Here is a 14,403-nt window from a genome sequence, read left to right on the forward strand (position 1 = left end):
AACATTAATTTCCATGGTATTTAACTACCAATAAGCAGCAATTCATTCCTGATTTTGTTTCCCCACATGTAAGCACATCCTGCTCCACTGGAGCATTGCATTTTCCTTATTTATCAGTTGAGTAAAGGAATCTGATGGGTCTCATAATCTCTAGAGGGCAGAAAAAAAATAGTGTAACCAATTAACTAAATATTTAATGAGTAATCCTGTTTAAGTTTCACCATAAATATAGATATTAATCGATTGAATACAAGTTCACTAGAAAACCAAACCCTCCCAATACAGTCCTACTATCTCATGTATATCTAATGTTAATGAGAAACTTAGAGACATTGTGAACTTTGGAAAAACCTTTCATGTCACAGTTCCCTCAACAATTTATCAGTCTTCTGTGATCCTGTAATCTGGTGGCAAGCATTTAAAAAGGAACTGAAGTCTCAACAAACTTTGCGAAAATTAATACTACAGAAACTATTTGATGTATCTTATCAGAGAAATGACCTCACTCCCCTCCCCCATCTCCTGACCTGAACTAGTTCTCCACTGTAAAAAAAAAAGCAGCCTGAGCCCCTCTCTTACTGCAGTTATCAGGTAACACAGTCCATTATCAATGGAGAGGGGATGGGGAGGAATAGTGAGGAACAGGGAAGGGAACAGACAGGGTCCATGCCCACGATGAGGAATAGTAGCATTTTGGACGCAGCATATGTTTCTTGCTTCCAAAATGCTGCATTGAACCGTACAAGCACAGTGGATGGGATTTACCTCCTGTCCACTGTGCTTCTTTTTAATACTGCATAAACTGACCAGCAGTGCGGGTTTCCTATCTGCAGCATGTCAATTTCTTGTGCGGAAATGCTTGAGTCTCCTGTGCAGGAGAAAGCAGCGAATGCAGCAAAAATACGCCGTGTCGAGAATACCAAATAAGCCTGATCGCACATACCCACAGGCAGACAGAAAAACATTGTGCTGAGCTCTTTAACAAGTGCATTTCACACATCAGAGCTTGATTCAGATCAAGACAGCTCAGCTCTGCTGTATAATGTTCTCCATGTTGCTGCAGCTTGTCTCTATGAGCTAAAAAGTGAATTAAAAGCAGACATTCCCGTCTTTGCTGTACTGTCTATAGGAGAAATAAAGCAGCTCATCTCCTTCCCCCTAGTGGATTGCAAATTACAAATAGAGCATACAGAGACAAAAACTGGTGAGAATGTAGGTTACAAATCACATAATTGTCAGTTATGTTATTCCTAAACACACAGAACACCTTAATCTGAAAAGTTATTTAAAAGTACAATTACCCTATAACTTCCGTGGGAACCAACCACTGGGATTTATACATATGAGGTAAAGGCAGTGTCATACTGGTGCTAGGACAGTGAATACAATCAAACCTTCACTTTCCAGATTGGATGTTTCATTGCAGTAAAACGCTCTATCAAAGTTCCAGAAATCAGGGCAGGGGTTGCTTGACGTGTGCATCGGGGGGGGGGGGGGGGGATTATGTGGGTCAGGTCTTCCTTTCTTATTCCTCCACAGTGTGGTTTCATGGCCTCTATGTAAATAGATCATCCCAAACACCACGATTATAATTGTCTGGTGCTTGCGCAGTATACACTTGAATTATTTCAGTCACTTCAATAAAATGGTGCCAGAGTCGGCACCTGTGCATACTGCTATCTCCGGCGTCATCTTATTGAAGATGCTATCCTCCGGCTTGTAATGTGTTGGATGCTTGTTCCGAGGGTGGCGCATGCGTCCTCACATCATCTGCCCTCGTAAACACTGCAGGAGCGAACGCAGTCACAAGATAAGCGGACAGGAGTACAGCACCTTCAATAAGATGTTGCTGGAGATAGCAGTATGCGCAAGCGCTGACTCTGGCGTCATTTTATTGAAGTGACTGAAATACTTCAAGTTTATACTGTGCACACGCCAGCCATAATTATAATCATGACAACGGGGGGACTCTTTTTACATAGAGACCTTGAAACCACACTGGGGGAGGAGTAAAAAAGGAAGACCCAATCCACATAGTCCTACCCTGATGCACAAATCCAATGTGGAAAGTGAAGGTATCATTTTATTCACCATCCTAATGCCAGTAAGGCACTGCCTTTACTTTATATGTGCAAATCCTGGTGGTTGGCTTCGTTTAAAGTACCCTCATATGGTAAGGCTACTTTCACACATCAGTTTTTTTCCATCAGGTACAATCCGGAAAAAAAATGGGTAAAACGGATCCGGTACCGCATCCGTTTTATCCCCATAGATTTGCATTATTACCGGATTGTACCTGATGGCTTTGCGTTGCATCCGTTTTTTTCCGGATGCGGCAAAATTAATTAAAGCGGCGGCTGGAGGCAACGTGTCTTGTCCGGCAAAAAAAACGCATCGCGCCGGATCCGGCGCAATACGGCGTGTTTTACAATGAAAGCCTATGGACGCCGGATCTGGCGCAATGCATTAAAAAATGGATGCGGCTGCCGGATCCGTTTTTGTAAACTGCGCATGCACCAAATTAATTAAAAAAACTGATCCATCAAAAAAACGGACAAAACGGATGCAAAACGGATGCAAAACGGATCCACCAGATCCATTTTTTTACGCATCCGGCATAACGGATCCGTTAAAAATCGGATCCGGTGGATCCATTTTTCAGTAATTTTTCAAGATTGTGAGTAGTTCATCATATGTTGTTTATCAATCTTCTGTTTGTAGTTTTGAGAAGACTGAAGGGAGACTATGATCCTTCTAAAGACATTGAGGAGATGAAGAAGGAAAAGGAAGAAGCAGCCAGTGAAAAAAAAGTTTCTATTATTCAGCTTTTCAGATCCCCAAATTACAGACAACCGCTGCTAGTCTCACTGGTGCTGCACATTTCTCAGCAGTTTTCTGGAATCAATGGGGTGAGTACTTGGAGTACTTGTTTGGTACTGGGGGTGTTTGGGGTACTGTATTTGTTTGTGCAAGGTGTTACTTTCTAAAAAAGCTATTAACTTTAAAAAGACATTTGAGGTAAAGATGAAATATGTGCAAGTTTTTTGTTTTACAAATGTGCAATCACTTGCAGTTACAGTTTCAGCTCACATCTATGTTTTGAATTTCATTTTTCTGTTTCATGGAGGAATATTACATACAGGATTCAAACTATGATAGGTTCCTAACATAACAAACATCAGCGCTGCTCAATGGAGTCTGTTTATGTAGCTTTATAAGGCAATGTTCACACAGGGCATTTTTGGTGTTTTTTTGCATGTTTTTTCATTGGTTTTATGCAAATACATATTAATACAAAGCTGCTTTTTACAGTACCGGCAAAACCTATGAGATACCAGAAATGTCATGCACACACAGACACACTTGCTTTTTTTTCCCTCAGCATTTTTGCTGCTTTTTGCCATCATTGAAAGCAATGAGAGTGGGAAAAAAAGGCAGCTGCGTTTTTGCTGCTTTTTTGATAAATGACACTAACTTTATTTAAACATGTACAAAAGACGAACTACACCAAAAAGGCAGCAAAAAACAAGGCAAAAATGCTGCAAAAAAGAAGCAAAAAACGCAGCTTTATTGCTAAGAGATTAGGTTTTGATGTAAAAAAAAAGCACCAAAAACACAGCAAAAACGCCCTGAGTGAACATAGCCTAATACCACAGAGAATCTGATGCAGATATGAACACAGCCTTTGGCCCCCTTCACAAGTCCGTGTGACGTCTGTTTTAACACGTACCGGAGACACAAACACACGTAGACCCATTAAAATCAATAGGTTTGAGCACATGTGCGTGTTTTTACATGGACCAAGTGCTCCACACGTAGACATTTCCATTTTCTTTGGTAACACGGATGTCACACAGCTCGCATACTCATGCGTACCGGAGAAAATACGTGTCTGTGTAATAAAATGCTTTTCTATACTCACCTGTCTCCACCCTTGATGTCTCCAGCGCTGCTGTCTTCGGCACTGCTGTCAATTGCTTCCGACCCCCGCTCATTATGCTCATTTCATATTTACTGCACCTTGGACCGGAAGCAATAGCAGCAGTGCCATGGGCAGGTAAGTAGAGAACTTCATGCTGTTTGTGTACTATGTGGATGTCACACGGATAGCACACTGACAGCACAAGCTGCACACACATACGCACCTACACTACGGACCGTGCAACATGTTTTTTGCACGGATGTGTGAACGAGGCCTTTAAAAAACAGCACACCTTTGACATAAATTTTTTTATTTTATTTAAGTTATTGTTCGATAATAGCATTGAACTAAGCTTCAATCTGCAGACTTCATGCATTCATTGTCAGGCTCCCTGATATGCAGTGTGCGGTCTGATCCAAACTTTACATTTTTCACTTGAGGGGTCAGCTACTGAATGTCTCCAAGTAATGTAGGCTGGATGTGAGGGTGCAAAGGTTTCCAGTACCTAATGTATAAACATAGGTTTTATCCTCCTCTAATTTCCTCTTCACGAGCTTTCCTCCTTTCCTGTTTTCATTCCCCTCTCTATTCTGTGCAGACCTGTGTATAGCCCCCCTACCCTTCCCTGCTGCTATCTCTAACTCTAAAAAGGGATGAGGGAGCAGTAAAAGTCATCAGAACCTTGTAATTGATTTGAAACATTTTGCCAAAGCAATCAGATAAGCGTAGGGTATGTGCACACCACATCTTTTGGAGGCAGTTTGCTCCTGCTGTATAACTGCTATAAAAATGAATATACAGTTAGGTCCAGAAATATTTGGACAGTGACACAATTTTCGCGAGTTGGGCTCTGCATGCCACCACATTGGATTTGAAATGAAACCTCTACAACAGAATTCAAGTGCAGATTGTAACGTTTAATTTGAAGGTTTGAACAAAAATATCTGATAGAAATTGTCGGAATTGTACACATTTCTTTACAAACACTCCACATTTTAGGAGGTCAAAAGTAATTGGACAAATAAACCAAACCCAAACAAAATATTTTTATTTTCAATATTTTGTTGTGAATCCTTTGGAGGCAATCACTGCCTTAAGTCTGGAACCCATGGACATCACCAAACGCTGGGTTTCCTCCTTCTTAATGCTTTGCCAGGCCTTTACAGCCGCAGCCTTCAGGTCTTGCTTGTTTGTGGGTCTTTCCGTCTTAAGTCTGGATTTGAGCAAGTGAAATGCATGCTCAATTGGGTTAAGATCTGGTGATTGACTTGGCCATTGCAGAATGTTCCACTTTTTTGCACTCATGAACTCCTGGGTAGCTTTGGCTGTATGCTTTGGGTAATTGTCCATCTGTACTATGAAGCGCCGTCCGATCAACTTTGCGGTATTTGGCTGAATCTGGGCTGAAAGTATATCCCGGTACACTTCAGAATTCATCCGGCTACACTTGTCTGCTGTTATGTCATCAATAAACACAAGTGACCCAGTGCCATTGAAAGCCATGCATGCCCATGCCATCACGTTGCCTCCACCATGTTTTACAGAGGATGTGGTGTGCCTTGGATCATGTGCCGTTCCCTTTCTTTTCCAAACTTTTTTCTTCCCATCATTCTGGTACAGGTTGATGTTTGTCTCATCTGTCCATAGAATACTTTTCCAGAACTGAGCTGGCTTCATGAGGTGTTTTTCAGCAAATTTAACTCTGGCCTGTCTATTTTTGGAATTGATGAATGGTTTGCATCTAGATGTGAACCCTTTGTATTTACTTTCATGGAGTCTTCTCTTTACTGTTGACTTAGAGACAGATACACCTACTTCACTGAGAGTGTTCTGGACTTCAGTTGATGTTGTGAATGGGTTCTTCTTCACCAAAGAAAGTATGCGGCGATCATCCACCACTGTTGTCATCCGTGGATGCCCAGGCCTTTTTGAGTTCCCAAGCTCACCAGTCAATTCCTTTTTTCTCAGAATGTACCCGACTGTTGATTTTGCTACTCCAAGCATGTCTGCTATCTCTCTGATGGATTTTTTCTTTTTTTTCAGCCTCAGGATGTTCTGCTTCACCTCAATTGAGAGTTCCTTAGACCGCATGTTGTCTGGTCACAGCAACAGCTTCCAAATGCAAAACCACACACCTGTAATCAACCCCAGACCTTTTAAGTACTTCATTGATTACAGGTTAACGAGGGAGACGCCTTCAGAGTTAATTGCAGCCCTTAGAGTCCCTTGTCCAATTACTTTTGGTCCCTTGAAAAAGAGGAGGCTATGCATTACAGAACTATGATTCCTAAACCCTTTCTCCGATTTGGATGTGAAAACTCTCATTTGCAGCTGGGAGTGTGCACTTTCAGCCCATATTATATATATATAATTGTATTTCTGAACATGTTTTTGTAAACAGCTAAAATAACAAAACTTGTGTCACTGTCCAAATATTTCTGGACCTAACTGTATTGCAGAGGAATATATAAAACCCAATGCTGTGCACATGTTCTGTTCTCTGTTAATTCTTTTAACTGCTTCATGGTTTTTTAATCGTGAAGTGGTTAAAAGAAGTAGCAAAGTCAGCGGCAAAACTGTCAGCAAAGCTGCTTCTGAAAAAAAAGGATTGTTTAGGTCAGTATAATTACAATACCAAATTCACAAAACGTTTCATGATGGACTGGACAAATGATGTAGGGGCTGCAGAGCAGAGCCTGTTCTAGGTTATTGGCAGGACAGTGATCTACATGAGATATCAAAGTATAATTTTATTCAGCTTCCTATGACCTAGAGACTGCTTAGGAGGTATGATCCTACTGACAGATTCCATTTAAGTGCAAGTGGGTGTTATCATATACACTGTGTGCAGAATTATTAGGCAAGTTCCATTTTAGAGGATTTTTTTTATTATTGATCAACAACTATGTTCTCAATCAACCCAACAGACTCATAAATATCAAAGCTTAATATTTTTTGGAAGTTGGAGTGTTTTTTTTGTAGATTTGGCTATCTTAGGAGGATATCTGTTTGTGCAGGTAACTATTACTCTGCAGAATTATTAGGCAACTTAATAAAAACCAAATATATTCCCATCTCACTTGTTTATTTTCACCAGGTAAACCAATATAACTGCACAAAATTTAGAAATAAATATATCTGGCATGTAAAAACAAAACCCCCAAAAAATGAGTGACCCATATAGCCACCTTTCTTTATGATGACACTCAACAGCCTACCATTCATCCATTCTGTCAGTTGCTTGATTTGTTTATGATCAACATTGCATGCAGCAGCCACCACAGCCTCCCAGACACTGTTCCGAGAGGTGTACTGTTTTCCCTCCCTGTACATCTCACATTTCATGAGGGCCCACAGATTCTCTATGGGGTTCAGATCAGGTGAACAAGGGGGCCATGTCATTATTTTTTCATATTTTTGACCTTTACCGGCCAGCCACGCTGTGGAGCAGTTGGATGCATGTGATGGAGCATTGTCCTGCATGAAAATCATGTTTTTCTTGAACGATACCGACTTCTTCCTGTACCACTGCTTGAAGAAGTTGTCTTCCAGAAACTGGCAGTAGGTCTGGGAGTTGAGCTTCACTCCATCCTCAACCCGAAAAGGTCCCACAAGTTCATCTTTGATGATACCAGCCCATACCAGTACCCCACCTCCACCTTGCTGTCGTCTTAGTCGGAGTGGAGCTCTCTGCCCTTTACTGATCCAGCCTCTGGCCCATCAAGAGTCACTCTCATTTCATCAGTCCATAAAACCTTTGAAAAATCAGTCTTAACATATTACTTGGCCCACTCTGGACGTTTTATCTTATGTTTCTTGTTCAAAGGTGGTGGTTTTTCAGCCTTCCTTACCTTGGCCATGTCCCTGAGTATGGCACACCTTGTGCTTTTTGATACTCCAGTAACGTTGCAACTCTGAAATATGGCCAAACGGCATCTTGGCAGCTTCACTCTTGATTTTCCTCAATTCATGGGCAGATATTTTGCACCTTTTTTGCCCAACACGCTTCTTGCGACCCTGGCTATTTGCCATGAAACGCTTGATTGTTTGGTGATCACGCTTCAAAAGTTTGGCAATTTCAAGACTGCTGCATCCCTCTGAAAGACATCTCACAATTTTGGACTTTTCAGTTCTCGTCAAATCTCTCTTCTGACCCATTTTGCCAAAGGAAAGCAAGTTGCCTAATAATTAAGCACACCTTATATAGGGTGTTGATGTCATTACACCACACCCCTCCTCATTACAGAGATGCACATCACCTGATTTACTTAATTGGTAGTTGCCTATACAGCTTGGAGTAGCACAACATGTATAAAAATTACAATGTGATCAAAATACTCATTTGCCTAATAATTCTGCACACAGTGTAGTCTTCAATGTGGACATGTACTTCTCTCAGTATGATGCAGACCAATCATAAGCAGACAGTTAGGGTATGTGCGCACGTTGCTTTTTACCTGCTTTTTACCTGCTTTTTTGCTGCTTTTTCTTCTGCGCTGTTTAATGCCAAAATGGATGTGTTCTTCTATTCAAGCAAAGTCTATGGGAATTTGGGTTTCTTGTTCACACTATGTTGTTCAAAAAGGTGCCTTTTTGTGGCAGAACTTTGGTCAAAAACTCAGCTTTGCAGTGCAAAACCCAAATGGCAAAAACAATTGACATGTTGCTTCTTTGAAAAGCTGAGTTTTTGACCAAAGTTCTGCCACAAAAAGGCAGCATTTTGAACAACATAGTGTGAACAAGAAACCCAAATTCCCATAGACTTTGCTTGAATAGAAGAACACATCCATTTTGGCATTAAACAGCGCTGAAGAAAAAGCAGCAAAAAAGCAGGTAAAAAGCAGGTAAAAAGCAACGTGCGCACATACCCTAACATATCAGAAAAAGAATATGCCCCCCCCCCCCAATACCTTTGAGTTTGTGGGGGATGGAAGTGACTTTACCCCCTGCGCTCTTAGGAAATCTCATGTCAGCAGCTTCTGCAGCGGAGAAAGGGGGAGAGGAGCCGACACCATACTCCCTGGGTCAGCGGACACCTGAGCACAGTACAAACTGAGCTGATAACGCTAGCACTGCATTATCTGTGCAGTCACCATGGCTAGAAGTGAAGAAATACCTGTGATGATGTAATGAGTGTGCAGTCTAACCATAAATTACACAGCACATAATTGTATAATTATTAATTGTAGATGAAAAGATTAAGGCTATGTGCACACTAGAAAAGTGATTTTTCTCAAGAAAATTTCTTGAGAAACTTCTGGGAGTTGAAGATTTCCGCACCTGCGGAAAAATCCGTGGGAAAAACGCATGCGGATTTGCCGCGAATTTACCGCAGGTTGGTCCCTGCGGTTTTGCAATAAATAATATAGATAATCGATAGACAGATAATGGATAGAGGGAAAGATGGATAGATGAATAGATAGATGGATAGATAGATGAGAAAGACCTATATAATGTCCCACCCCCCTGCATTTTCTAAGCTGGCACCCTTTAGTGACTTTCATGTGGCACTAAAGGGTGCTTAGCCTTGTATTTAGCCATAAAATAAATAAATAATTAAAAAAAAAACCGATGTGAGGTCCCCCCATCTTTTGTAGCCAGCTAGGGTAAAGCAGACGGCTGCAGCCTGCAGACCACAGCTGGCAGCTTCACCTTGGCTGGTAATCCAAAACAGAGGGCAACCCACGCTGTTATTTTACATTAAATAAATAATTTAAAACAAAAAACGTGGGGTCCCCCCCAAATTGCATCACCAGCCGAGGTAAAGCGGACAGCTGTAGTCTGGTATTCTCAGACTAGGGAGGTCCACTGTTATTGGACACTCCCCAGCCTAAAAATAGCAGGCCGCAGCCGCCCCAGAAGTGGCGCATCCATTAGACGTGCCAATCCTGGCGCTTCGCTTCAACTCATCCCGTTGCCCTGGTGCGTTGGCAAACGAGGTAATATATGGGGTTGATGTCAGATGTGTAATGTCACCTGGCATCAAGCCCTGGGGTTGGTGAGATCAGGCGTCTATCAGATACCCGACATCACCAACCCAGTCAGTAAGAAATAAAAATTAGGCAACAAAAAAAGTTTTATTTGAAAAAACACTCCCCAAAACATTCCCTCTTTCACCAATTTATTGTAAAGAACAATCAATTCCACGTCCGGCATAATCCAATAAGGGGGGGGGGGCACGGCGATCCATACCATAGTCGCTGTCCCAGTCAATGAAGAACAGAATGTTCCCCATTGGCTGGGAGAGCAATGCAGTGACCTGAACTAACATCAATAGCCCAGGTCACTGCATGGGATGCCGAGCGCTGCTGCCGGGAGGATAAATGAGATCATTACCTGCTGTGATCATCTCCTGTACTGCTGACGTCAGCGCTGTCACTGACTTCTATGTCCGCCGCGTTGTCAGAAGTATCGCGAGAGCCCGTGACGTCACCGATAGTGACAGTCTCGGGCCGCTCGCGAGACGGGCATAGACAGCAGTGACCGCGGTGACGTCAGGAGGCAGGAGATCGTCACAGCAGGTAATGATCTAATCTCACCTCCTGACAGCAGCGCTCGGCATCCCCGCGGCTGCCAGCACTGCAGGGTGTCAGTGTCTGCCTGCGCTGCCGCGTGACAGGCTGCTGACACTGCGGGCAGACACTGACACCCTGCAGTGCAGTGTCAGTGTCTGCCTGTGTCAGTGTCTGCCTGCGCTGCAGCGTGACAAGCTGCTGACACTGCGGGCACACACTAACACGCTGCAGTGCAGTGTCAGTGTCTGCCTGCGCTGCAGCGTGACAAGCTGCTGACACTGCGGGCACACACTGACACGCTGCAGTGCAGGCAGCCGCGAGGCTGGAGCGGGACACAGACTGCACGGGCACCTGGAGGTCGCACAGAAGTGCTTCTGTGCGACGTCCAGGGAGTGTGACGTCTGTGTTTACTCTGCTCCGCTTCCTCTTTCTGGCATAATGACATCACTCCCTACAAAACCGCAGGCAGCGATGAGCATTACCGCAAGTAAATCGCGGCTATACCGGGAGTATACCGCACATCATTTGCTACCTGCGGTATACCCCCGGAATTTCGCGATTACATTACAGTGAATGGAGTGAAATTCCGGGGGTATTCCGCAGGTACCTGCGGAAAATAATGGACATGCTCATTTTCTCAAGAAATTTTCTCAAGAAATTCTTCTCAAGGAAATTTCTTGAGAAAAATCCGCAGTGTGCGCACAGCTATTTTTTTTTCACATAGGATTTGCTGGGAAATGTCTGCACAAAAATTGCAGACATTTCTCAAGAAATTTCCGCGGCAAATCCGCGGGTAAATCTGCGGGTAAAACGCACTAGTGCGCACAGGGCCTAAAATTGTAACATTTGTGGAATGAAATCGAAGGACCAGTTCTGTGCCGAGTGCACTGATGGACAGGGGTATATAAGCGAACATTCGTTCAGTGACATCCTTCTGTGGTAGACTCTTGGTTACAGGATATCAGCAGCTGACGTGTATTATGAGGTTCTGCAGCAGCTTGCAGCAGCTGAGGTGTGTATTATGAAGTTCTGCAGCATTGTCGGTGTGTATTATGAATTTCTGCAGGAGCTGAGGTATATTATGAGATTCTGCAGCAGCTAAGGAGTATTATGATGATAGGTTTTGCATCAACTGAGGTGTATTATATGGTCCTGCAACAGTTGAGTTACACATTATAAGGCTTTTCAGCAGCTGAGGTGTGTATTCTGAAGTTTAGCAGCAGCTGAGATTCTGATTTCTTACAGGAGCTGAGGTGTGTATTATGATCGTAGTAATATACAGTATACAAGGCACTCCTGAATTCAGTAAAATATGATGATTTTTTATTATTCAGCATAAAATCATCATATTTTACTGAATTCAGGAGTGCCTTGTACTGTATATGGTCTGGAAACCTACCTGAGCACCCTGGTAACTAGAAATTCGGTAGAAGTGCCTTATCCTTTTGAACTGTATTATGATCGTAGGCCACAGCTGAGGTGTAGTATAAGGTCCTGTAGCAGATAATAATAATTAGGTTAGGGATCCCAAAAATAGAGATTACCTTGGCGTGGTTTTAGGGCTCTTTTGCATTGATCAATACAATGGCTAAACATCTCTTATATTCCTTTTATTCATAGCAGTTATGCATATTCCATTTTCATGTTTTTCATTTTTTCAGATAGTTCATTGTATTTTTCAGTCTAGTATTCCCATAGCAGTTTTGCTTTTCATCATTCCCCTATAGATTGTGACTAGTCTGCAACTCTTTATCCTATTGTATAGTTGTATGTTTTTGAGTCTTGCACCTTGTTCACACCTTTGGTGTTCCAGACTTAGTCTTTAATTAGATAATAATAATTTTATTCATTTGTATAGCGCTATTGATTCCACAGCGCTTTACATACATTGGCAACACATTTTCCTATTGGGGCTGACAATTTAGAGTCCTTATCAGTATGTCTTTGGAGTGTGGTAGGAAATCGGAGAACTCGGAGGAAACCCACACAGACACAGGGAGAACTTACAAACTCCTTGCAGATGTTGTCCTTAGTGGGATTTGAACCCAGGATCCCAATGCAGCAAGACTTCAGTGCTAACCATTGAGCTACCGTGCCACCCTGAGGTGTATATTAGGAATTATTCACCAGTTAAGGTATTTATTGCATTGTTCTACAGCAGTTGAGCTGTGTATTATGAAATGTTTTAGACTTTTGTGCCCTATATTTCCCAGCACTTTGTAATCATGCAGGAGGTTAGACCAGGAGATCTGGACTGTATCATTCTATCTCGCTCACAGAGCTGGCCTTAGGTCTCCTGACCCGAAATCGACAGGTTCATATTATGCAGTCAGTTCATACATCATGGTCACAACCCCTTCTAATTCCCCATGTTCACCCCCATAAATATGAAAAAGCTCATAATCACCTCCACTGCTGAAACAGTTCCACCGGTGTTGGAACTCGCACATTCACTTCCTCTTAATTACTTAACCGTCCAAAGGCTGGGACAGAGAAGCCGACACTGACTGGGAGCAGAGTTTGCGTGTCATAACAATATCACGTAAGCCCTGGGAATGCGAGTTCTGACACCGCTGGAACCATGCCGGAACTGAAGGTGAGTATACGTTGTTGTTTTTTTTTTTTTTTTAATTTTCATGCAGTTGAACATGGGGAATGAGAAGGGGTTGCCCAAGTAGTGGACATCCCCTTTAAGGCCATTTATGTTGGTCAGTTTCTTCAGATGAGGCAGATCTGCTCATCTGATTCTAAATTATAATCAAACAAATTAAATATGGATACAATTGGGTCAAGGCAACCTAGTATACATGCTCCTCCAATCATCAGCTACTAAAGGAGGACAAAGCACAAATTAAGATTTATTTCTACATTTAATGGTGAATGGGACATAATGAAGACCATATAACAACATTAGTCCTTATTAAAAACAGACAACACTTTGGCCAAGTGTCATACACCTTTTTCTCCTTTTGTCTATTTATGTGTTTTAGACACTTTTTGTTCCTTTCATGACAAGTGGGAGTTGCCTAGCTGAGAAGGCCATGGTTTACTGGAAAAGGACATAGCTTAAGGTGACATACCTTGTAGCAAAAAATAGTGCCAACATTTTGGTGCAAATTTTTGGCACAAAGTAAGTCAACTAATAGGTGGTGTATATTTAAACTAAATAATATTAAAATTTGACAAATTTATGAAAGAGCATGAATCATTATGATTAATTTAGCTAATTTTAAGGTTATGCAGTCTAAATTTACTACACTTAAGATTTCATTCATATCCATTGTTTGCAGACTGTATTAAAGCTATTGTTAAACCTGTCCTTGTCTCCTGACTATAATCGGTCATATGACATAAATGTTCATCTCTTAACAGATTTTCTACTATTCAACAAGCATTTTTCATAAATCCGGAATTAGTCAACCAGTGTATGCAACCATTGGAGTTGGTGCAGTGAACACAATTTTCACTATTGTTTCGGTAAGTCTTTTATTATTGGTGGAATTAGTGTGCAGATTGGTGTGGAATAGACATTAATTTTTAAATGCATGTTATAATTTGTATAAATTGAGGTGGGGGATTGTTAGCAGCCCACTATTAGCAGAGTGCAACTCTATGATCCTTCATATTTTTAATAATCCAAAATGTGTACAAACTATAGAGGCAGGTGATAAACTTGAGTATAGCTTGAATTTTCTATTTTGTACTACCTCTTGGAAGGTATAATTTGGACCAGCATTTTGTGCCTATAACATGGCGCATACCAGTAATCTAGTGTATTGTATATCTCTACAGACCTATTTTTTAGACACTTGTGCAACATCTGTTCTTTTTGGAACAAATAAGCATTAACAATTATTTATGCCAAAATGTTTGTCGCAAGTTTTGCAAGAAGTCTGGCACAAAAGCAATGGTACAAGTGCATCTCAATGAATTAGAATATCGTCAAAAAGCTAATTTGTTTCAGTA

At 41.8% G+C, this 14,403-nt stretch overlaps 1 protein-coding gene across 1 annotated transcript in view; it reads left to right on the forward strand.

Moving 5' to 3' along the window:
- Positions 1–14,403, forward strand: part of SLC2A2 (solute carrier family 2 member 2) — a 127,930-nt gene that overhangs the window by 91,261 nt on the left and 22,266 nt on the right. Inside the window, exons 7-8 of the mRNA XM_075340627.1 lie at positions 2,722–2,909; positions 13,810–13,914. Of these exons, the coding sequence (XP_075196742.1) occupies positions 2,722–2,909; positions 13,810–13,914 (293 nt within the window). The remainder of the gene's footprint in view (positions 1–2,721; positions 2,910–13,809; positions 13,915–14,403) is intronic.

Source organism: Anomaloglossus baeobatrachus, chromosome 3 (assembly GCF_048569485.1).
Source record: "Anomaloglossus baeobatrachus isolate aAnoBae1 chromosome 3, aAnoBae1.hap1, whole genome shotgun sequence".
In the NCBI taxonomy this organism is placed as follows: Eukaryota; Metazoa; Chordata; class Amphibia; order Anura; family Aromobatidae; genus Anomaloglossus; species Anomaloglossus baeobatrachus.